Genomic DNA, 22,917 nt, shown 5'->3' with positions numbered 1-22,917 from the left:
ACTAAGGGACAATTTAGCATGGCCAATCCATCTAACCTGCACATCTTTGGACACTAAGGGGCAATTTAGCATGGCCAATCCACCTAACCTACACATCTTGGTGCACTAAGGGGCAATTTAGCATGGCCAATCCACCCAGGCACATCTTTGGACACTAAGGGGCAATTTAGTATGGCCAATCCATCTAAACTGCACATCTTTGGACACTAAGGGACAATTTAGCATGGCCAACCCACCTGACCTGCACATCTTTGGACATTAAGGGGCAATTTAGCATGGCCAATCCCCCTAACCTACACATCTTTGGACACTAAGGGGCAATTTAGCATGGCCAATCCCCCTAACCTGAGCATCTTTGGATTGTGTGAGGTATTGGAGCACCCAGAGGAAACCCACGCAGACACAGGGGAGAACGTGCAGACTCCACACAGAGCTTGACCCAAGCCGGGAATCGAACCTGGGTCCCTGACACTGTGAGGCAGCAGCGCTAACCACTGTGGCACCGTGTCGCGTTTGTTAAAACTGACCGTGTGGGGTAAAACAACGCCAGTAGCTGGGCCGTTCTTGGCTCCAGTCATAGACTGGATCGGAATTCTCCGGCCGTTCACTTCGTCCATTCACTGTCACTCAGTTACCTGGAGCTTGCTTCCCTGGGCAATACCGCAGGACTGCAGCGGTTCAAGAGGGCATCTCACCAGTGCCCCTCAGGAGGGACTGGGGAGAGGTGGGTGACAACTGGCTGACCCTGTCAGCGGCGCCCATGGCCCCGGAACTGAAGAGAGAGCGAAACACGTCCACCTCCTGTTCTGTGAAGCCATCTCTGCTTGGAATACTCCAGTCACACTTGTATAATCCGTGCTCGCTCATCCCATCAGAGGCCCGGGCCTGTTGGCAAGGACACTTCTACAGGTAAACTGACCCCCTTTCACTCCCGTATCTCCGGGAATCACCTCTTTCTTTCCACCAGTGTTATAAGTAAAAAGATACATTTCAAAATCCTGACCTTCGTGTTTTGTCGGGGGGGGGGGCGTACCATTCATAGAGTACATAGGGGAGAAGGATTTGATTTGATTTATTATTGTTACATGTATTGGGACACAGTGAAAAGTACTGTTTCTTGCGTACTATAGAGACAAAGCATACCATTCATCGAGTACATGGGGAGAAGGATTTGATTTATTATTGTCACATGTATTGGGATACAGTGAAAAGTATTGTTTCTTGCGCACTATACAGACAAAGCATACTGTTCATAGAATACATAGGGGAGAAGGATTTGATTTGATTTATTATTGTCACATGTATTGGGATACAGTGAAAAATATTGTTTCTTGCGCACTATACAGACAAAGCATACTGTTCATAGAGTACATAGGGGAGAAGGATTTGATTTATTATTGTCCCATGTATTGGGATACAGTGCAAAGTATTGCTTCTTGCGTGCTATACAGACAAAGCATACTGTTCAGAGAGAAGGAAAGGAGAGGGTGCAGAATGTAGTGTTACGGTCATAGCTAGGGTGTAGAGAAAGATCAACTTAATGTGAGGTAGGTCCATTCAAAAGCCTGATGGCAGCAGCTTTCCTCCAGTGTTGTAGGTAAAAAGGTACTTTTCAAACTCCAGACCTTCGTGTTGGGGGGGTGGGGGGCTACCATTCATACAGTGCAACTGGTCTAAGGCTTGGTGTTAGAGATGGATGCCTCCTTGTCCACATGTGTTCAGTTCAGACCTTTTTCACTCTCACACGCCTTCGTCACAGACGAACATCTACTGTACCTACTGGAATTTGACCCAATCTTTAAAGTTTGGTGATCTATTCCGGAGCTCCGTTCTTGGATGTACAACTGGCCCCACAAACAGATCCCGGGTTTTGGCACCAATCGTTGTAGATACCTCTGAGACCAGTTGTGAGTCAAAATACAGCAGGTTTATTTCAAAAGCTTTTGGGAGAGACCTGGCACCTAACAGCGGTCCTCCAGGCTTCTCCCCAAAAAAACACGTTGGGGCGGCACGGTAGCGCAGTGGGTTAGCTCTGCTGCTTCACAGCTCCAGGGCTGGATTCCCGGCTCGGGTCACTGTCTGTGTGGAGTTTGCACATTCTCCTCATTTCTGCTCCTGTTTCCTCCCACAGTCCAAAGATGTGTGGGTTAGATTGATTGGCCATGTTTTAAAAAAAAGAATTGCCCTGAGATGTGTAGGTTAGTGGGTAAATATGTAGGGATATGGGGGTAGGGCCTGGTTGGGATTGTGGTCGGTGTAGACTCGATGGGCTGAATGGCTTCTTTCTGTGCTGTATAATTTCTATGATTTTAAGGGTAGATATTTATACCCCCCCCCCACCTCGCGTTACGTCCGCACTTTTCCAGGCTCGGCAGATTGTGTATCCCAATATATCCCTGCTATATCGTAACATTGCTGCTTCACGGTTGTCTCAAGGTCACGACTGTCTCAACCTTGCTCCAGTATCACATCTCAACACCTGTGGCTAACATCCAAGCCGGCACAAACAAGTTAACTGTCATACCGGGGAGGGGGGGGTCTATATAACAATTTAATGTTCGTGTGTACCTGTATAGCATATCTCGGTACATAATATATAAATAGTACATCATAAATATATATGAAGGCATGCGTGTAAGCGCCACCATGTTAAACAGAAGACCATAATATTAAAGGCACAAAAATAGACACTAGCTGGGGTCAGCTACATTCCTGAACACACACAGCCTGGGAAAAAATCATAAACTTGTGTAGAGCAGCAAGGGAGAGCTGCTTCTATTATCTGTACTCAGAGACACAAAAACAAGCCTTACAATACTTTTCTTTTTACAAAACTCCAAGTATTACAAAGTTTATTAACCCCTTCCCTACTTCACCAGCACCTCCTGATGATGGTGCCAAGGTGATGGAGCTGTGATAGCAGCAGTGCTAACCATCGTGCCGCCCCCAACTTGTATTCGGCGAGAAACCTGGAGGTCCGCTGTTAGGTGCCCGGTCTCTCCCAAAAGCTTTTGAAATAAACCTGCTGTATTTTGCCTCACAACTAGTCTGAGAGGTATCTACAACGACTGGTGCCGAAACCCGGGATCTGTTTGCAGAACCCTCTAGCCCTACTGTCCTTTCTGAGGTGGAGAGGCTCTTCCCGCTCAGAAAGGACAGTAGGACTAGAGGGCACAGCCTCAAGATAATGGGGGGGCGGTTTAGAAAGGAGTTGAGGAGGAACTTCTTCACTCAAAGGGTGGTGAATCTCTGGAATTCTCTGCCCGTTGAGGAGGTGGAGGCTGCCTCGCTGAATATTTTTAAGACGCGGGTTGGTAGGTTTCTGATAGGCAAGAGGATTAAGGGTTATGGGGAGAGGGGAATGGGGAATGTGGAACTGAGCCAGGTAGTACAGTGGTTAGCGCTGCTGCTTCACAGCTCCAGGGTCCTGGGTTCGATTCCTGGCTCGGGTCACTGTCTGTGTGGAGTTTGCACATTCTCCTTGTGTCTGTGTGGGTTTCCTCCGGGTGCTCCGGTTTCCTCCCACAGTCCAAAGATGTGCGGGTTAGGTTGATTGGCCATGCTAAGACATTGCCCCTTAGTGTCCAGGGGTGCGTAGGTTAGAGGGATTAGTGGATGTAATATGTAGAGATATTGGGGTAGGGCCTGGGTGGGATTGTGTTCGGTGCAGACTCGATGGGCCGAAGGGCCTCTTTCTGCACTGCACGGCTCTATGATTCTACTCGAGAGGTTGTTGGCAGTGGCCCATGCTTTCTTTGTCTTGTCGAATACTCAAATTAAAATATTTCAGCCCCTTCTACTCCAGCCACACCGCTTCCTGGGCACCCTATCCGGCAGGGAGTTACATGTACGACTGTCGAGGGGCCAGGGTTGTACATTCAAATAGTCAATGTGAGGCCTGCTACACAAGGCCGAGACTAACGGCAGGGCCCCAGAGCAAGGGAGACTCAGTCCCTGGAGGGAATAGGAAGGGAGGAATGGCCACTTTAAGCACCGTGGCTGTGGGGATTAACATCCGTGATCCCAGGTCACAAGCTCAATCCCCAGGTACATGCATAAAAATTGCAGGAACGCAAAGCTTGGAACAAGGCCTTTTGGCTCATCGTGCCTGTTCTAGCCAGCAAAGAGCTGTAGAAAGCCCCACCAATGCCTCTACTTTCTCAGAAGTCTGAGGAAATTTGGCGTGTCCGCTACGACTCTCACCACTTTTTACAGCTGCACCACAGAAAGTATCCTTTCTGGTTGTATCACAGCTTGGGATGGGCTCCTGCTCTGCCCAAGACCGCAAGGAGCTACAAAGGGTCATAAATGTTGGTCAGCAGCAGGATAATGTAGGTAGATTTCCCCGAGTGTTGATACAGCTCCACTTGCAGCCTCTGCTAACACAGCAACGCAAGGAGTAGCAGCAGGGAGACCACACATGGCCTTTGAGGCCTCGCCGACATTTTTTGCCATCGTGGCTGACAGGACTTTGCTTGCCCACCCTCTCCCCGCATCCCTTAATTCTCCGAGAGACCAAAAATCAACACGTTACCCCAACCCTCCCCCGAAGCTTTGGACACTAAGAGGGAATTTAGCATGGCCAGTCCACCCTAACCTGCACATCTTTCGACACTAAGAGGCAGTTTAGTATGAACAATCCACCCAACCTACGCATCTTTGGACACTGAGGGGCAATTTAGCATGGCCAATCCACCTAACCTACACATCTTTGGGCACTAAGGGGCAATTTAGCATGGCCAATCCACCTAACCTGCACATCTTTGGGCACTAAGGGGCAATTTAGCATGGTCAATCCATATAACCTGCACATCTTTGGACACTAAGGGACAATTTAGCATGGCCAATCCACCTAACCTGCACATCTTTGGACACTAAGGAGCAATTTAGCACGGCCAATCCACCTAACCTACACATCTTTGGACACTAAGGGGCAATTTAGCATGGTCAATCCATATAACCTGCACATCTTTGGACACTAAGGGGCAATTTAGCACGGCCAATCCACCTAACCTGCACGTGTTTGGACACTAAGGGGCAATTTAGCATGGCCAATCCACCTAACCTGCACATCTTTGGACACTAAGGGGCAATTTAGCACGGCCAATCCACCTAACCTACACATCTTTGGACACAAAGGGGCAATTTAGCATGGCCAATCCACCTAACCCGCACATCTTTGGACACTAAGGGGCAATTTAGCATGGCCAATCCACCTAACCCGCACATCTTTGGAGTGTAGGAGGAAACCAGTGGAAACCCATGAGAACGTTGAGGGGGGGAGGGGGTGCAGAACTTGCAGACAGTGACCCATGGCAGGTCCCTGGCGCTGTGAGGCAGCAATGCTAACTGCCGTGCTGCCCATAGAGTGAAGTTCAGCAGGAGTGGGGAGAAATGGCTGGAGGTCCGTGACAAGTGGTGTTTCGCAGGGATCCGTATGCTGTTAGTGATATATATAAATGACTTGAAACATACGTGGGTGCTTTAGCAAGTCTGCAGATGACACTGGACAGTCAGAAGCTTTTTCCCAGTGCGGAAGAGCCAGTTACTCGGGGGCACAGGTTTAAGTTGCAAGGGGCAAGGTTTAAAGGAGATGTACAAGGCAAGTTTTTTACACAGAGGGTGGTGGTGCCTGGAACTCACTGCCGCGGCAGTTAGTGGAAGCAGATGCGATAGTGACTTTTAAAAGCGCGTCTGGACAAATACATGAACAGGATGGGAATAGAGAGAGATGGTCCCCGGAAGGGTAGGGGGTTTTAGTTCAGTCGGGCAGCAGGATCAGTGCAGGAGGGCCGAAGGGCCTGTTCCTGTGCTGTAATTTTCTTTGTTCTTTGTTCTGGAAGCTGAGGGGAGATCTGATAGAAGCCTATAAAATTACAAGAGGCTTAGATAGAGTTGACAGCCAGAATCCTGCCCCCAGACTTGAAATATCCAATACTAGGGGGCGTGGGCAAAAGGGGTAAAGTTTAAAGGAGTTGTGAGGGGTAAGATTTTTTTTAACACAGAGAATACTTGGCGTCTGGAACACGCAGCCAGAGGTGGATACCACAAGGGGATTTAAGGGCCTTTTGGATAAGCACATGAATGTACGAGGAACAGAGGGAACAAGGGCAGGCAGAAGGGGCCAGTTTAATTTGGAGTCATCTTGGGCACAGCACAGTGGGCCGAATGGCCTGTTCCTGTGCTGTACTGTTCCACGTTCTACAGATCAGGAGTGATGGGCTGGGTGGTCTCCACGGGTCTGAGTACAAATAAAAACTCTTGGGGTTTTTGGGGGGGTCAAAAAGCATCCAGGACATCACTACAGGAGTTCCCCAGGGTCAGGTCTGATCTGATTTATTATTGTCACATGTATTGGGATACAGTGAAAAGTATCGTTCTTGTGCACTATACAGACAAAGCATACTGTTCATAGAGTACATAGGGGAGAAGGATTTGATTTATTATTGTCACATGTATTGGGATACAGTGAAAAAGTATTCTTTCTTGCGCGCTTTACAGACAAAGCATACCGTTCATAGTGTCCTTTGGACATTAAGGGGCAATTTAGCATGGCCAATGCACCTAACCTGCACATCTTCAGACACTAAGGGACAATTTAGCATGGCCAATCCACCTAAACTGCACACCTTTGGACACTATGGGGGCAATTTAGCATGGCCAATCCACCTAACCTGCACATCTTTGGACACTAAGGGACAATTTAGCATGAATGAAAGAATTGAGAACACGCAAGGGTAAGAATCACAGAAGGTGCCATGAAAAAATAAAGGTTGGGAATTCTTCCCAGATAAACACCAAGGCTATTAGTCGGAGAAAATCAGAAGTGTGTAACTGGGAAAGGGTCGTGATGTGCGGACACAGACCAGTCTGGCACAATGACAAATCTCTAACAGTGGCTGGCATTAAGATCCCGTGAGAGTGGAAGGTGCTTCTGAATTCTGGGATGTTGGGAATGGCCACAGTGCTTTTCCCAGGAAGGGGGGAGAATGAAGAATGTCTGTTTAAAAGAAAAACCCCACACAATTGGATTTAATCAAATTGTTTATAGATAGATAAATAATGATCTTGAGGTTGAGCTGACGTAGGGAATTGGATGATCTCTCTCCTTCAGGAATGTTGTAAATATTTCTTGATCGATGTAGGTAGTTGTAATGACTCAAGCTCAGAGATCTGGCCCTTCCCAACCACCCGCTGGATCCGACATCGGCAGAGGTCCGTGAGCGCCATTGGCTGTCCTGGGAAAGACCACAGACCAACCCTCAGCAAGAGATCCTTCCAACTTTCGACCCCTCTCCCTCACCACTTCCCCCATTCCTCCCCTCAAACTCCCACGCTCTACCCACCCACCCGTCTGCAGTTCCCCCACCCCCGGGCCACCAACCGTGTCCCGACGCCGACGGCCATTCGACTGCAGTGGGCATCGCAACAGGCTATCCGACTGTGGCGGGCATCCTGACAGAACTCTCCCCAACCCAAATGTCATGTCAACAGGCCGGGGCCTAGTTTGTTCCCGCATGGGTCAGTCAGTCAGGAGGGGAATATCCGGACCTACGAAGTTCCGACCGTGGATTCATAGAATTCCGACTCTGCAGAAAAGTCATTCGGCCCATTGAGTCTGCACTGACTCTCTCACAAAACTCTCTCCCTCGCCATAACCCCAAACATTAACCATGGCCAATCCACCTAACCTGCGCATCTTTGGACACTGAGAGACAATTTAGCATGGCCAATCCACCTAACCTGCACATCTTTGGACACTAAGGGCAATTTAGCATGGCCAATTCATCTAACCTGCACATCTTTGGACACTAAGGGACAATTTAGCATGGCCAATCCACCTAACCTACACATCCTGGAACACTAAGGGACAATTTAGCATGGCCAATCCACCTAACCTGCACATCTTTGGCATGGCCAATCCACCTAACCTGCACATCTTTGGACACTAAGGGGCAATTTAGCATGGCCAATCCCCCTAACCTGCACATCTTTGACACTAAGGGGCAATTTAGCATGGCCAATCCACCTAACTGCACATCTTTGGACACTAAGGGGCAATTTAGCACGGCCAATTCATCTAACCTGCACATCTTTGGACACTAAGGGCAATTTAGCATGGCCAATTCATCTAACCTGCACATCTTTGGACACTAAGGGACAATTTAGCATGGCCAATCCACCTAACCTACACATCCTGGAACACTAAGGGACAATTTAGCATGGCCAATCCACCTAACCTACACATCCTGGAACACTAAGGGACAATTTAGCATGGCCAATCCACCTAACCTGCACATCTTTGGACACTAAGGGGCGATTTAGCATGGCCAATCCCCCTAACCTGCACATCTTTGGACACTAAGGGGCAATTTAGCATGGCCAATCCACCTAACCTGCACACCTTTGGACACTAAGGGGCAATTTAGCATGGCCAATCCACCTAAGCCACACATCTTTGGAACTAAGGAGCGATTTAGCATGGCCAAATCCACCTAAAGTGCACATCTTTAGACATTAAGGGGCAATTTAGCATTGCCAATCTACCTACCTACACATTTTTGGAATATGGGAGGGAACCGGAGCACCCGGAGGAAACCCACGCAGACACGGGGAGAACATGCAGACTCCGCACAGCCAGTGGGCCAAGCTGGAAATCGAACCCAGGTTCCTGGCACTGTGAGACTGCAGTGCTAACCACTGCACCGCCAGGGAGCCTGGGGCGCCGAGGGTTCCCTGTTGCGTTGTCCAGAGCAGTGCCAACCAGTTGCCACTCATCTCCTTCCCCGGTATAAATTGTTTGGAGAGTTTGAAATTTGGCGTTCTTGAGCTTGTCCTGATGAGTGCGAGGTGGAAAACTTCGACACACCTTGGCTCGCCTTTCAGCCGTAATTGGGGGAAGGTCACTCTACTCAGTTTAACTCACATTAATTTACCCGATGTTGGCTTCTGGAGGACAGTTGGAGAAGGAATGGCAGGGATACGGAGAGAGAGAGAGGCTAGGACAGTGGGACTGGTTGGGGTTGTCCTTGCAGCGAGCTAGCCTGGACCTTATGGGCTGAACAGTCTCCTGTGCTGCGGCCATTCCAACACTGGCAGAAAGAATGAGTAACTCTGTCCCAAATCATATGGTAACATCTCTCCCCCATCCCCCACCTTTCCCCCTACCCCTGCCTGCCCCACCGCCCTGTCAAAGACTTGGTCAGCTCAGTGTTGTTATTAGTGACACCTAGCTGTACCCCCCCCAACCCCACTCAGAACAAAGAGATCCAGGGGTACAGGTTCATAGCTCCTTGAAAGCGGAGTCACGGGTGGACAGAGTGGTGAAGAAGGCATTCAGCATGCTTGGTTTCATCGGTCAGAACATTGAATACAGGAGTTGGGACGTCTTGTTGAAGTTGTACAAGACATTGGTAAGGCCACACTTGGAATACTGTGTACAGATCTGGTCACCCGATTATAGAAAGGATATTATTAAACTAGAAAGAGTGCAGAAAGATTTACTGGGATCTCCCGGGATTTGATGGATTGAGTTATAAGGAGAGGCTGGATAGACTGGGACTTTTTTCTCTGGAGTGTAGGAGGATGAGGGGTGATGTTATAGAGTATATAAAATAATGAGGGGCACAGATCAGCGAGATAGTCAATATCTTTTCCCAAAGGTAGGGGAGTCTAAAACTAGAGGGCACAGGATTAAGGTGAGAGGGGAGAGATACAAAGTGTCCAGAGGGGCAATTTTTTCACACAGAGGGTGGTGAGTGTCTGGAACGAGGTAGTAGTAGAGGCGGGTACAATTTTGTCTTTTAAAAAGCGTTTAGACAGTTAGATGGGTACGATGGGTATACAGGGATATGGGCCAAATGTGGACGATTGGGATTAGCTTCGGGGTTAGAAAAAGGGGCAGCATGGATAAGTTGGGCCGAAGGGCCTGTTTCATGCTGTAAACCTCTATGATTCTCTCAAATCATTGGGTCTGTGTTTCACTCTGTCTTTCTCTCTCTGTCACTCCCTGTCTGTCTCTCTTTCTCTGTCTCTGTCTCTTCTTCCATCTCACTCTCTCTCTGTCTCCCTCTCTATCTCTCTCTCCATCTTTCTCTATCTCTCTCTCTCTGTCTCCCTCAATCTCTCTCCATCTTTCTCTTTCTCTATCTCTGTCTCTTTCTTTCTCTCTCTCAGTCTCTCTATTTCTCTCTGTCTCTTACCCTGTCTCGCTCTCTCTCGTTGTCACTCTCTCTCTTTCCCTCACTCTCTCTCTTTCTTTCTCTCTCCCTCTCTCCTCTGTCTCTCTCCCTCTCTCCCTCTGTCTCTCTCCCTCTCTCCCTCTGTCTCTCTCCCTCTCTCCCTCTGTCTCTCTCCCTCTTTCCCTCTGTCTCTCTCCCTGTCTTCCTCTCTCTGTCTCTCTCTCTCCCGCCTACTGTCTCTCTCTCTCTGTCTGTCTCTCTCTATCTCTGTCTGTCTCTCTCTATCTCTCTCCCTCTCTCTGTCTCTCTCTCTGTCTCTGTCTCTCTCTCTGTCTCTGTCTCTCTCTCTGTCTCTCTCTCTCTCTCTGTCTCTCTCTCTCTCTCTGTCTCTCTCTCTCTCTGTCTCTCTCTCTCTCTGTCTCTCTCTCTCTCTCTCTGTCTCTCTCTCTCTCTCTCTCCTCTCCCCCTGTCTCTCTCTCTGTCTAATTGTCACCGTCCATTCCCTGATGGGCGTCCCGAATAGCCCTCCAGGGTAGCATTTGGAAGGTTGCTATACCAAGGCAGGTGGTTGTTGCTGTTGACTTACTGTCCAGTCGGTTGATGTAGGTGAGAGTTACGCTGGTGTTGCCCCAGACACAGCTCACCATGGGGTACAGAACCCTGGCCCTTCAGCCCGTTGAATGCTGGGCCCAGATACTCGCCGTTGACCAGGAAGCTCAGGGTGCCCTCGTCACAGTCCAGCACAGCCAGGAATTCCTGGGGCACGGGGATGGGTGCCCCGAGCATCTGGGGGTAGCGTGGGCCCGCTTTACCAGCCTGGTACAGCCGGTTAACCAGCTCCCAGCCCCAGGACTGGCAGTCCCCTGTGCCCAGCAGTACCCGGTAATTGGGGGCGCGGAGCCGGGCGGAGGCCGTACCCACCCCCACGGCGGCATGGCTGCCCCTCTGACCCAGCGGCCAGCCCACCCGCCAGACGTGAAGCCCCCGCCGGTAGCCCAGGGCACCCGGGCACAGTCCGTGCTGTCTGGAGCCGGGCGCCTGCAGATGGTGTGGCGTCGCCCTCTCGCCAGTCCATGTTGGGCGAGTGGTCCCAGAAACTCCATCCATGCGGAGGCTTTCCTCCCGGGAAACGGGGGGCAGTTCCAGCAGGAATGCCAAGCTGGCCGGACGGGCACTCCCCAGACCCTTAAAGGTCTGTACCCCCTCCCTCGCTTCCTCCTCCTCCTCCAGTGATTTCATCAACTTCAAACCCATCTACCCAGACTAAATAGATCACACTTGGTAAATATCTCCGCTCTCTCTGTCTGTGTCTCTGTCTGTGTCTCTGTCTCTCTCTCTCTATCTACCTGTGTCTCTTTCTTTCTCTCTCTCTCTCTGTCTCTCTCTCTCTGTTGCTCTCTGTCTCTCTCTCTCTCTCTTTCTGTGTTCTCTCTATCGCTCTCTGTCTCTCTCTCGCTTTTTCTCTCTCTCTCTCTTTCTCTGTCTCTCTTTCTCTCTGTCTCTCTCTGTCACTCTCTGCCTCTCCCTCTCCCTCTCTCTCTGTCTCTCTCTCTCTCTGTCTCTCTCTCTGTCTCTCTCTCTCTCTGTCTCTCTCTCTCTCTGTCTCTCTCTCTCTCTCTCTGTCTCTCTCTCTCTGTCTCTCTCTCTCTGTCTCTCTCTCTCTGTCTCTCTCTCTCTGTCTCTCTTTCTTTTCCTCTCTCTCTCTCGTCTCTCTTTCTCTCTATGTCTCCCTCTCTCTCTGGCTCTCAGTTTCTCTCTCTCTTTCTTTGTCTCTTTGTCTATCTCTCTGTCTCAGTCTCTCTCTCTCTCTCTGTCTCCGTTCTCACCCCTCTCTCTCTCACTGAGTTAGTCTCAGTAAATGTCTTTCTCTGTTTCTCTCTCCCCCTCTCAGTGACACCCGCCACTAGCTGAGCTTTCCCTGGTTGTAATGAAAGGATTTCTAACTTGCCCCTTTTATAGACACTTTCACTCTGTTATCAGCTGCTGTTACGCAGGGCTGGGACGTTGCTCTGTTCCTGCTGCTCTCCCACCCACACAAAACCCCTCTGTCTCTCTCTCTGTCCCCCCACCCTGACACTGACTCCACACAGCAGGAGAAGGCCATTCACAGACGTCATTCCTCACTCCCTCTCTGTCTCGCTCATTCACCCTCTTCCTCTTTGTCTCTCTGTCTCTCTCTCTCTCTCTGTCTCTCTCTCTCTCTCTCTCTCTGTCTCTCTCTCTCTGTCTGTCTCTGTCTCTCTCTCTCTCTGACTCTCTCTCTCTCTCTCTGACTCTCTCTCTCTCTCTCTGACTCTCTCTCTCTCTCTGACTCTCTCTCTCTCTGACTCTCTCTCTGTTTCTCTCGCTTTCTCTCTTTGTCTCTGTCTCTCCATCTCCCTCTCTGTTCCTCTGTCACTCTGTCTCTCACTCTCTGTCTCCCTCCCTCTCACTCTCTCTGATTCTCTCTCTCTCTGTTCCTCTCTGTCTCTCAGTGTGTCTTTCTCTGTCTCTCTTGCACTCTTTCTGTGTGTGTGTGTCTCTCTCTCTGTCTCTCTTGCTCTCTATTGCTCTGTCTCTCTCTCTCTCTGCCTCTCTGTCTCTCCCACTCTCTGTTTCTCCCTCTCTGTTTCTCTCTGTCACTCTCTTGGTCTCTCTCTATGTCCCTCTCTCTCGGTCTCTCTCTATGTCCCTCTCTCTCTCTCTTTCTCTGTCTCTCTCTCTCTCTCCCTCTCTCTATCTCAGTCTCGCTCTCTCTGTCTCTGTTTTCTCTCTCTGCCTCTCTCTTTCTATCTGTCTCTCTCTCTCTCTCTCTCTCTCTCACATGCACTCTATACCTGTCTCTCTCTGTCCTTCTCTCTCTCCCTCTCTGTCACTCCAAATCTCTCGTCCCTGTTTATCTCTATCTGTCTCTCTGTCTATCTTGCTCTGTGTGTGTCTCTCTCTTTATCTCTCTGTCTCTCCCTCTCTGTCTCTCTCTGTCTTTCTCGCTGTCTTTCTCCCTCTCTGTCTGTCTGTCTCTCTTCATCTCCCTTTCTCTCCATCTGTCTCTCTCGCTTTCTCTCTCCCTCTTCCCGATTTTCTTGCGCTCTCTCTCTGTCTGTCTCTCTCTGTCTGTCTATCTCTCTTTCTCTTTGCTATCTCTCTGTTTCTCTCACTGTCTGTCTCTCGCTATTTCTCTCTGTCACTCTCTCTTTCTCAGTCCTCCCTCTGTCTCTTTATATCTCTCGGCCTCTGTCTATCACTCTCTCTCTCTCTCTCTTGGTCTATCTCGCTCTCTGTCTCTCTCCCAGTGTCTCTCTCTGTCTGTCTCTCTCTCTGTCCCTTTCTCTCTACCTTTCTCTCTCTCTCTCTTTCTCGGTCTGTCTCTCTCTCTGTCTCTCTTGCTCTCGCTCTCTCTCCCTTTCTCTCTCTGCCTCTGTCCCTTCCTCTGTCTCCCTTTCTCGCTCTCTTTCTCGGCTCTGTCTCTCTCTCTCTCTCGATCTGTCCCCACACTGTCACTGACTCCCACAGCGCAAGAAGGCCATTAACTGACGTCATTCCTCACTCCCCCACTCTCTCTATCTGTCTCGCTCTCTCTTTCTCCCTCTCCCTCTAACCTTCTCTCATTGTCACATTATGGTTTGCTATTTCCGGTGACGGATTTGTTAGAGCGACTTCCGTGGAGCGAGAGGCTCAGAATTCAAGGTTACTGCAAGAGATACCACAGTGACAGAGAGAGGGAGAGACAGAGAGAGGGAGAGACAGAGAGAGGGAGAGACAGAGAGCACTCAGCAGCGCTCCGAAAGTGAGTGGCTTTTGCTAACTGGTGTTGTGAGACTTCTTACTGTGTTTACCCCAGTCCAACGCCGGCATCTCCACATCATTGCTCACATGTGGAACTGAGCAGCGACAGATCAGCCATGATCTTATTGAATGGCGGGGCAGGCTCGAAGGGCTAGATGGCCGACTCCTGCTCCTATTTCTTGTGTTCTTATGTTCAAACACTCAGTGTTTGCTGGCAGATTGTCATCGACTTCAGGAAGCGTAAGGAGAACATGCCCCTGTCTACATCAACGGGGACGAGGTAGAAATGGTCGAGAGCTTCAATTCTAGGTGTCCCAGATCACCAACAACCTGTCCTGGTTTCCCCCCCGCCACGCCGATACTATACTTAAGAAAGCCCCACCAACTTTCTCAGAAGACTAAGGAAATTTGGCATTCCCGCTACGACTCTCACTAATTTTTACACCACAGAAAGCTTCCTTTCTGGGCGGCACAGTGGGTGACCACTGCTGACTCACAGCGCCAGGGACCCAGGTCCGATTCCTCGGCTTGGGTCACTGTCTGTGTGGAGTTTGCACGTTCTCCCCGTCTCTGCGTGGGTTTCCTCTGGGTGCTCCGGTTTCCTCCCACAGTCCAAAAGATGGGCAGGTTAGGTTGATTGGCCGTGCTAAATTGCCCCTTTGTGTCCCCGGATACGTCAGCTAGCGGGATTAGTGGGGCAACTACGTAGGATTAGGTGCGTTGAACCAAATAGGTTCAACGCACAGTAACTTCATTGCAATGTTAATTTAAGCCTTACATTAATATCTTACATAAATCTCTTCAAAAAATGTATCCCATCTTGGTATGGGCTCCTGCTCTGCCCAAGACTGCAAGGAACTACAAAAGGTCATGAATGTTGGACACTCTCTCTCTGTTTCTATCTGTCTCCCTCTCTCTCTCTCTCTGTTTTTTTCTCTCTCTCTGTTTCTATCTGTCTGTCTCTCTTTTTTTCTCTCTCTGTCTCTCTCTGTGTTTCTATCTCTCTCTCTGTTTCTATCTGTCTGTCTCTCTCAGTTTTTTTTCTCTCTCTCCGTCTCCGTTTCTATCTGTCTGTCTCTCTGTTTTTCTCTTTCTCTCCCTCCATCTGTCTGTCTCTCTGTTTTTCTCTCTCTCTGTCCCTCTGTCTCTCTCTCTCTCTCTTTCTGTTTCTATCCGTCTCTCTCTCTCTCTCTCTGTTTCTCTCTCCATCTGTTTCTCTCTCTCCCTCTCTCTGGGTTGGATCCCACCCCTGAGAATCTGCAGTCAGCTCCACCTCCATCCCTGCCACTCCACCAGATTACAAATGCGCAGTCTGAGATCTGACCTCCCCATACGTCAGGGAGCCGCCTCTCACAAGCTAAGGACTCTCCTCGCTGTGAGACTGGGCTGGTGTCCTGTGGCAGTGCAGTTCTGCACACTGGCCTTGGCACTGTGAGTACAGAGCGAGACGCTCCCTCCCTCCCTCCCTCCCTCCCTTTCTCCTTCACTCCCTCCCTCACTCCCTCCTTACCACACACACACCCTCACCAGCCCTCACCCCTCTCACCAGCCAAGGCAGAGGATCTGTTAGTAGCCGTGGAGATGGGGGATGGAGAGAGAGAGAGGGGGCAGGGAGAAAGCAATGAAAAGATGCAGAGAGAGAGAAAGAGACACAGAAGAGAGAAGGAGAGGGAGAGAGGGTAATGGAGAGATAGAGAGGCGGGGGGAGATGGGGAGACAGCATTGAAAGGATGCAGAGGGAGAGAGAGAAGGAGACACAGAGGATGAAGGGAGAGAGAATGAGAGAGGGTGTGGGAGAGATAGAGATAGAGAGAGGAGACACAGAGGGTGAAGGGAGAGAGAGGAAGAGAAGGAGATGGAGAGATAGAGAAGGAGACACAGGGTGAAGGGAGAGAAAATGAGAGAGGGTGTGGGAGAGATAGAGAGAAGGAGACACAGGGTGAAGGGAGAGAGAGGGTGATGGAGAGATAGAGAGAGACACAGACAGGGAAAACACAATGAAAGGATGCAGAGAGGGAGGGAAGGAGACACAGGGCGAAAAGGTAGAAGAGAGACACAGAGAGAGGGGGGAGTTTTGGAGAGATAGAGGCAAAAGGAGAGAGCGGGAGAGAGGGTGATGGAGAGAGAGACAGGGAAAACACAATGAAAGGATGCAGAGAGAAGGGAGACACAGAGGGCGTAGAGAGAGAGAGAGGGCAAAGGGAGGGAGAGAGGGTGATGTGAGAGAGAGAGACACACACAGAGGGCAAAGGGAGAGAGGGTGATGGAGCGATATAGAGAGAGAGACAGGGAAAACGCAATGAAAGGATGCAGAGAGAAGGAGACACAGAGGGCGTAGATAGAGAGAGAGGGCAAAGGGAGGGAGAGAGACACACACAGAGGGCAAAGGGGGAGAGAGGGTGATGGAGCGATATAGAGAGAGAGAGAGACAGGGAAAACGCAATGAAAGAATGCAGAGAGAGAGAAGGAGACACAGAGGGCGTAGATAGATAGAGAGAGGGCAAAGGGAGGGAGAGGAGAGAGGGTGATGTGAGAGAGAGAGACACACACAGAGGGCAAAGGGAGAGAGAGAGAGGGTGATGGAGCGATATAGAGAGAGAGCGCAAAGGGAGGGAGAGATAGATAGATAGAGAGAGACGCAGAGGCCAAAAGGGAGAGAGGGTGATGGAGAGAGAGAGAGAGACAGGGAAAACGCAATGAAAGGATGTGGAGAGAGAGAAGGAGACACAGAGGGCGTAGATAGATAGAGGGCAAAGGGAGGGAGAGAAGATGATGTGAGAGAGAGAGGGACACACAGAGGGCAATGGGAGAGAGAGAGACACACTCAGGGCAAAGAGAGAGAGAGAGACACACACTCAGAGGGCAAAGAGAGAGAGAGACACACACACAGAGGGTAAAGGGAGAGAGAGAGAGACACAGACACACACAGAGGGCAAAGGGAGAGAGAGAGAGTGGTGGAGAGAGAGAGAAAGAAACAGGAAAAATGCAATGAAAGGATGCGGAGAGAGGAGACACAGGGCGAAGAGGGATAGAGATCGAGTCCAGAAACAGACAGAAAGAGAGAGTGAGTAAGTCAGGGAAAGCTGGAAAAAGCAATGAAAATTTGGAGATGGAAAGAAGGAGACAGCAGGTGAAAGAGAGAGAGGGAGAGACAGTAATGGAGAGACGCAGAGGAGAGAACACACACACACACAGAGGACAAAGGGAGAGAGGGAGATGGACAGATAGAGAAAAAGAGAGCAGGAGACACAGAAGGGAACTCGAAGGGAGGGGAGGATGATGGAGAGAAACGGAGAGAGGCAGGGAGGCAGACAGAGAGGGAAATGGATGGATAGAGGGAGGAGAGAGAGAGAAGAGAGAGAGAGATAAATGGACAGAGGGAGAAGGAGAGGAGGGGAGAGAGAGAGATAGATGGACAGAGGGAGGAGGAGAGAGAGAGATAGATGGACAGAGGGAGGAGGAGAGAGAGAGGGAGGATGGAAAGAAGGGGGAGGTGAGAGAGGGTGGGCGAGAAAGCAGAGGAGAGGGAGAGAGAAAAATAGGGAGGGAGAGAAGGTGGAGGGGGATAGATGGGGGCGGACTGAGAAAAAGCGGAACTGAGGGGGGAGGGGGCGGAGGGAACGCAGGAGGGGGCGGAGAGAGCAGGAAGAGGGGGTGGAGGGAGAAGGGGAGGAGGTGGGGGGAGAAGGGGAGGGGTTGGAGGGAGGAGGGGAAAAGAGGTAGGGGAGGGGAGAGGGAGCGGTAGGGAGGAGGGGGTAGGAATTGCTGCAGAGACAGAGAGAGAGAGAAGGAACCTCTCCCACCCAACCGGATCAGCCAACTGTTACACATTACGGGCTGAGAGGTGTGAGTGAGGCTTCAGATACCCACACCCCCCCCCCCATACCCCAGGGGTGACCAAGGGGGAAGTGGATGGGGGGGGTGGGGGTTGGTGGGGAGGAGGAGGGATGTGTAGGCCTCTCACCAGTGAGTCAGCATCTTGTTAGCCTGCCCGTCAGACCTGGGCAGAGGCGAGGGAGTGCCGCACTGCCGAGGGCATCACCGTTCCACAACCAGAGAATCCCTACAATGCAGAGGGTGGCCATTCGGCCCATCGCGTCTGCATCGACCACAATCCCACCCAGCCCCTATCCCCGTAACCCCATGCATTTACCCTAACTAGTTCCCCTGACACTAAGGGACAATTTAGCATGGCCAATCCACCTAACCTGCACATCTTTGGACACTAAGGGACAATTTAGCATGGCCAATCCACCTAACCTACACATCTTTGGACACTAAGCGGCAATTTAGCATGGCCAATCCACCTAACCTGCACATCTTTGGACACTAAGGGACAATTTAGCATGGCCAATCCACCTAACCTAAACATCTTTGGACACGAAGGGGCAATTTAGCATGGCCAATCCACCTAACCTACACATCTTTGGACACTAAGAGGCAATTTAGCATGGCCAATCCACCTAACCTGCACATCTTTGGACACTAAGGGACAATTTAGCACGGCCAATCCCTCTAACCCGCACATCTTTGGACTGTGTGAGGAAACCGGAGCACCCGGAGGAAACCCACGCAGACACGGGGAGAACGTGCAAACTCCACACAGACAGTGACCCGAGGCCGGGAATCGAACCCGGGTCCCTGGCGCTGTGAGGCGGCAGTGCTAATCACCATGGCACCCTCCCTCCCGAGAGGAATGTCAGCGGTCGTTTGATGGTGTAGACCCACAGAGGGCACTGTAATGTCCGAAAAGGAGGGTGGTGGGGGTGTGGGGGGCTCCCTCTGTAGTGCGCTGAGCCTGTATTCGAATCCCTCCTCTCCCTCCCCCCCTCGCCCTTCCCCACAGTCCACAGAAATCCGTGAGGCGATTAATATTGTCTTTTTTGTTGTGGGGGTGGGGAGGGGGGAGGAGGTGAAATCTTAGGTTCCCGCCAAGCGCAACATGGCTCCCAGCGCAAACCACTGTGTCCCCCCTCCTCCCCCCACCCGCCTCAATCCCCCGGAATATTCCCTCGGCGAGAGGCACGGCGAAGAGGTAGAACGGAAATCTTCCGGAATTTTCCATGTGGATTTCGGGAGCACGGGTTGTGAGGGGGAGAGAGTGGGGGTGGGTGGGGTGGGGTGGGGGAGGTGGGGGGGAGGTGAGGAGGGAGGGAGGGGGCGGATGGAGGGAAGAGAGACCGGGAATGCTTGGGATGTGGGGAGGGGGGGCGGGGGGGAGAGTTGCCTGGAGGCAGATCGTGACGCCTGCTCTTGTCGAACAGCTGGGGTTGGGTGGGTGGGGGGGGGGGGGGGCGATGAGTTGGCAGAGCTTTGGCAAGTCCGCAGTCTCCCTGCTGACCGTTTCGGAATTGTGACGGGACGGGGGGTTGGGGGGGGGGGTGGGGGAGGGGGCGGATGGGGTAATCCGACTGTGAAGCCACACCTAGTCGAACAGCCAGTCAAATTCCCTGCTGCGTCTTTGGAAGGGGGGGAAGGGGGCAGGAGGAGGGAGGGGTGGGTGGCAACAGGCAAAAGGAGTGATCCCTCCGCCCCACCATCTTTTCCACTTTGGGAGGGAAGGGAAACACGTTTGGCTATTCCTCTACGGAAGGCATCGCATGTAGTCCCCAGCTTTGTACCGCGCAGGAGAGGGCATACCAGAGAGGGTGCAGCGATCCTGGTCGACTTGCCCCTGATCTCGTGAGAAGCCAGCCCCGGTTAGTTAATTTTTTAAAAAAAATGCATCAGTGTCGCAAGTAAGGTTGACATTAACACCGCAATGAAGTCACTGTGAAATCGCCCCGGGTTGCCACACTCCGGAGCTTCTTCGGGGTAACGCTGAGGGAGAATTTTAGCACCTTAACAGGCACGTCTTTCAGACAGTGGGAGGAAACCCACGCAGACATGGGGAGAATGTGCAGATTCCACACAGACAGTGACCCGAGCTGGGAATCGAACCCGTGTCCCCCAGAGCGTTACCCTGGGTCTCTGGATCACTAGCCCAGTGACAATGCCACGACGCCACCTCCTCCCCCCTTGAGTGGCTAGTCTCCGTTCCTGAGGGGGCCTCACACACCCTCCCTGCACCACCCCCAATGCCCCCACAGCAAACCTGAATCTTCCCCCTCTCCTCGCTAACCTACACTGGCCCTGGGCAGAACACATAGTATAAAGCAAATTCAGTGCATCATATCCGTGCCAGACATCAAGCTGGGATGGCACAGTGGGTTAGCACTGCTGCCTCACAGCACCAGGAACCCAGGTTCGATTCCCAGCTTGGGGTCACTGTCTGTGTGTGGAGTCTGCACATTCTCCCCGTGTCTGCGTGGGTTTCCTTCAGGAACTCCGGTTTCCTCCAATACTCCAAAGATGTGCAGGTTGGGTAGATTGGCCATGCTAAATTACCCCGTCTGTGTGGAGTTTGCACATTCTCTATTTACACTGTCCCCCAATCAAACACTCACAGGACAGGTACAGCACGGGGTTAGATACAGAGTAAAGCTCCCTCTACACTGTCCCCACGTCAAACACTCCCAGGACAGGTACAGCACGGGGTTAGATACAGAGTAAAGCTCCCTCTACACTGTCCCCCCATCAAACACTCCCAGGACAGGTACAGCACAGGGTTAGATACAGAGTAAAGCTCACTCTACACTGTCCCCCATCAAACACTCCCAGGACAGGTACAGCACGGGGTTAGATACACAGTAAAGCTCCCTCTACACTGTCCCCCCCATCAAACACTCCCAGGACAGGTACAGCACGGGGTTAGATACAGAGTAAAGCTCCCTCTACACTGTCCCCCCATCAAACACTCCCAGGACAGGTACAGCACGGGGTTAGATACAGAGTAAAGCTCCCTCTACACTGTCCCCCATCAAACACTCCCAGGACAGGTACAGCACGGGGTTAGATACAGAGTAAAGCTCCCTCTACACTGTCCCCCCAATTAAACACTCCCAGGACGGGTACAGCACGGGGTTAGATAAATAGATGTGTTGTTGGGATCTTTCTCTCTCTGTCTCACTGCAGGTTATGCCCTGGACAATGGTTAGCCAGAGGTTGTCGCTCCTCCTTCTGCTGATGGCAGTCACTCAGAGCTCAGCGAAGAGTAAGTACTGCCCTCGGAGTTACCCTTCCTCCTCACTCCTCCATGCCTTCCACCACCTTCCGCCGAGCCTGCCATCCTGAACCCTGGCTCAAGTTGGTGGCTTATCCACCACCTTCTTGGGGGGGGTGGCATTTAGGGATGGCCAAGTCACTTCTGGGCCTTGCCTTGTGGGCAGTGGAGTTAGCATTCCTGTCTCCGAGCCCAGTAGCTCCAGGTTCAAGTCCCACCCCAGGATTTGAAAGTCGACGGATTTGATTATGTGACCCAGTCGCATCAGAGGTTGCCCTCCCATCAGTACGATGTTGCTCCCGTGTGCGTGTATTAACGATCCGGGTATCGGACGACACGGTGCTAGGAGCCAACGTTATGTTCACCGCCGCACTCAGAGCATATGCATGGGAAGATCCCATCCGACATTTGATTGCCACACAAGCGGTTCTCCAACCGCTACCCCTCCACCATCTTGTTCATAATGCAGTCAAACTGTTTAAGGATATTGAGTTGGAAACACTTCCAAACACGCCAGTGGCCGGGGGTTGGAGCCGGAGAGATTCCTGGTTAGCTATGCCTTGATGTGGAGTGGTTTCCATGCCCCCCCACCTCAGGCTATAAGGTCCCTGGCAACAGACTGTTTGTGAATGTGTGTGTGTGTGTGTGTGTGTGCGCGCGCGTGTGAGCACATAGTGCCCCCCATCAGCACTGTCGCAGTGCTCTGTGTGAGCCAATGTGTCGGTGAGAGTGTCAGAGTGTGAGTATGTGTGTCAAAGTGTAAGTGTGTCTGTGTGAGTGTGTCAGAGTGTGCGTTTGAGTGTGTTGGTGTGTGTTAGAGTGTGAGTGAGCATGTCCGAGTGTGTGAGCATGAGTGTGTCAGAATGTGAGTGTGTCAGTGAGTGTCAGTGAGTGTGAATGATTGTGAGCACACACTGACCTGGGGTGTTTCTCTCTCTCCCCAGGCCAGTTGCGCTACTCCAGGCTGCAGGAGGAGTTGAGTGTGTGTGTGTGTGTCAGAGTGTGAGTGAGTGTGAGCACACACCGATCCAGGCCGTTTCTCTCTCTTCCCAGCCCAGTTGCGCTGTTCCAGAGTGCAGGAGGAGCTGTGTGTGTCAGGATTTGTGAGTGAGTGTGTCAGGGTGTGAGTGTGTCAGAGTGTGAGCACACACTGATCCAGGCTGTTTCTCTCTCCCTCCCCAGCCCAGCTGAGCTGCTCCAGGCTGCAGGAGGAGCTGAGCATTGCCAGTGGGGGCACCGTGGTGATGCCATGCCGCTTTAACTGGACGGGGGCACTGCCGGAGGACCCGCGGGTATCCTGGCAGAAGATAGTGGTGGGCACCTCGCCCCTGGTGGTCCACGAGCGTGAGCGGTACGAGGAGAACAAGAGCCAGGACAGAGAGTTTGCGGGCCGCACCTCGCTGACCCCCAGCTGGTTTGAGAAGAGAGACGCCACCCTGAGACTGTCCCGGGTCTCGGAAAATGACACGGGTCTGTACCAGTGTACGGTCATTAGCCAGCAGCCGTACGATGTGGACACGTGTGCTTACGTCCAACTGACCGTCAGCCCAGGTGAGGAACCCGTCCCCCCCCGTGCCCTGCCTGCCCACAGTGCCAGCTTGACCACTCCTCGGCCGTTCCGCTCCGAGAGGCGTCACATACTGCATTATTCCAACTTCCCTTCCCTCCCCCCCTCACTCCCTCCCACCCTCACTCCCTCCCATCCCCCCCTCTCCATCCCCCCCTCTCCATCCCCCCCCTCTCCATCCCCTCCCTCTCCATCCCCCCCCTCTCCATCCCCCCCTCTCCATCCCCCCCCTCTCCATCCCCCCCCTCTCCATCCCCCCCCTCTCCATCCCTCCCCCTCCCATCCCTCCCCCTCCCCATCCC

General features: G+C 51.8%; 1 protein-coding gene and 1 pseudogene across 2 annotated transcripts; one reads left to right on the top strand and one right to left on the bottom strand.

Annotated features, from left to right (window-relative positions):
- Positions 1-7,079: 7,079 nt before the first annotated feature.
- Positions 7,080-11,435, bottom strand: LOC145340271 (SPRY domain-containing SOCS box protein 4-like; annotated as a pseudogene). The gene is made up of 2 exons (XR_013886227.1): positions 10,768-11,435; positions 7,080-7,238 (listed from the first exon to the last, which is right to left on the bottom strand). The product of XR_013886227.1 is annotated as an SPRY domain-containing SOCS box protein 4-like (transcript).
- Positions 11,436-15,288: 3,853 nt separating this feature from the next.
- Positions 15,289-22,599, top strand: LOC145340272 (uncharacterized; the record flags this gene model as incomplete). Its single annotated transcript, XM_080184718.1, has 3 exons — positions 15,289-15,377; positions 20,961-21,039; positions 22,231-22,599. Coding segments are annotated over exons 2-3 (445 nt in total), but the record flags the coding sequence as incomplete, so codon positions are not given.
- Positions 22,600-22,917: the final 318 nt, after the last annotated feature.

This window comes from Carcharhinus amblyrhynchos, unplaced genomic scaffold (assembly GCF_965287045.1).
Source record: "Carcharhinus amblyrhynchos unplaced genomic scaffold, sCarAmb.v2.hapA scaffold_890, whole genome shotgun sequence".
Lineage (NCBI taxonomy): Eukaryota > Metazoa > Chordata > Chondrichthyes > Carcharhiniformes > Carcharhinidae > Carcharhinus > Carcharhinus amblyrhynchos.
This window is presented reverse-complemented; position numbering and strand designations above follow the sequence as displayed.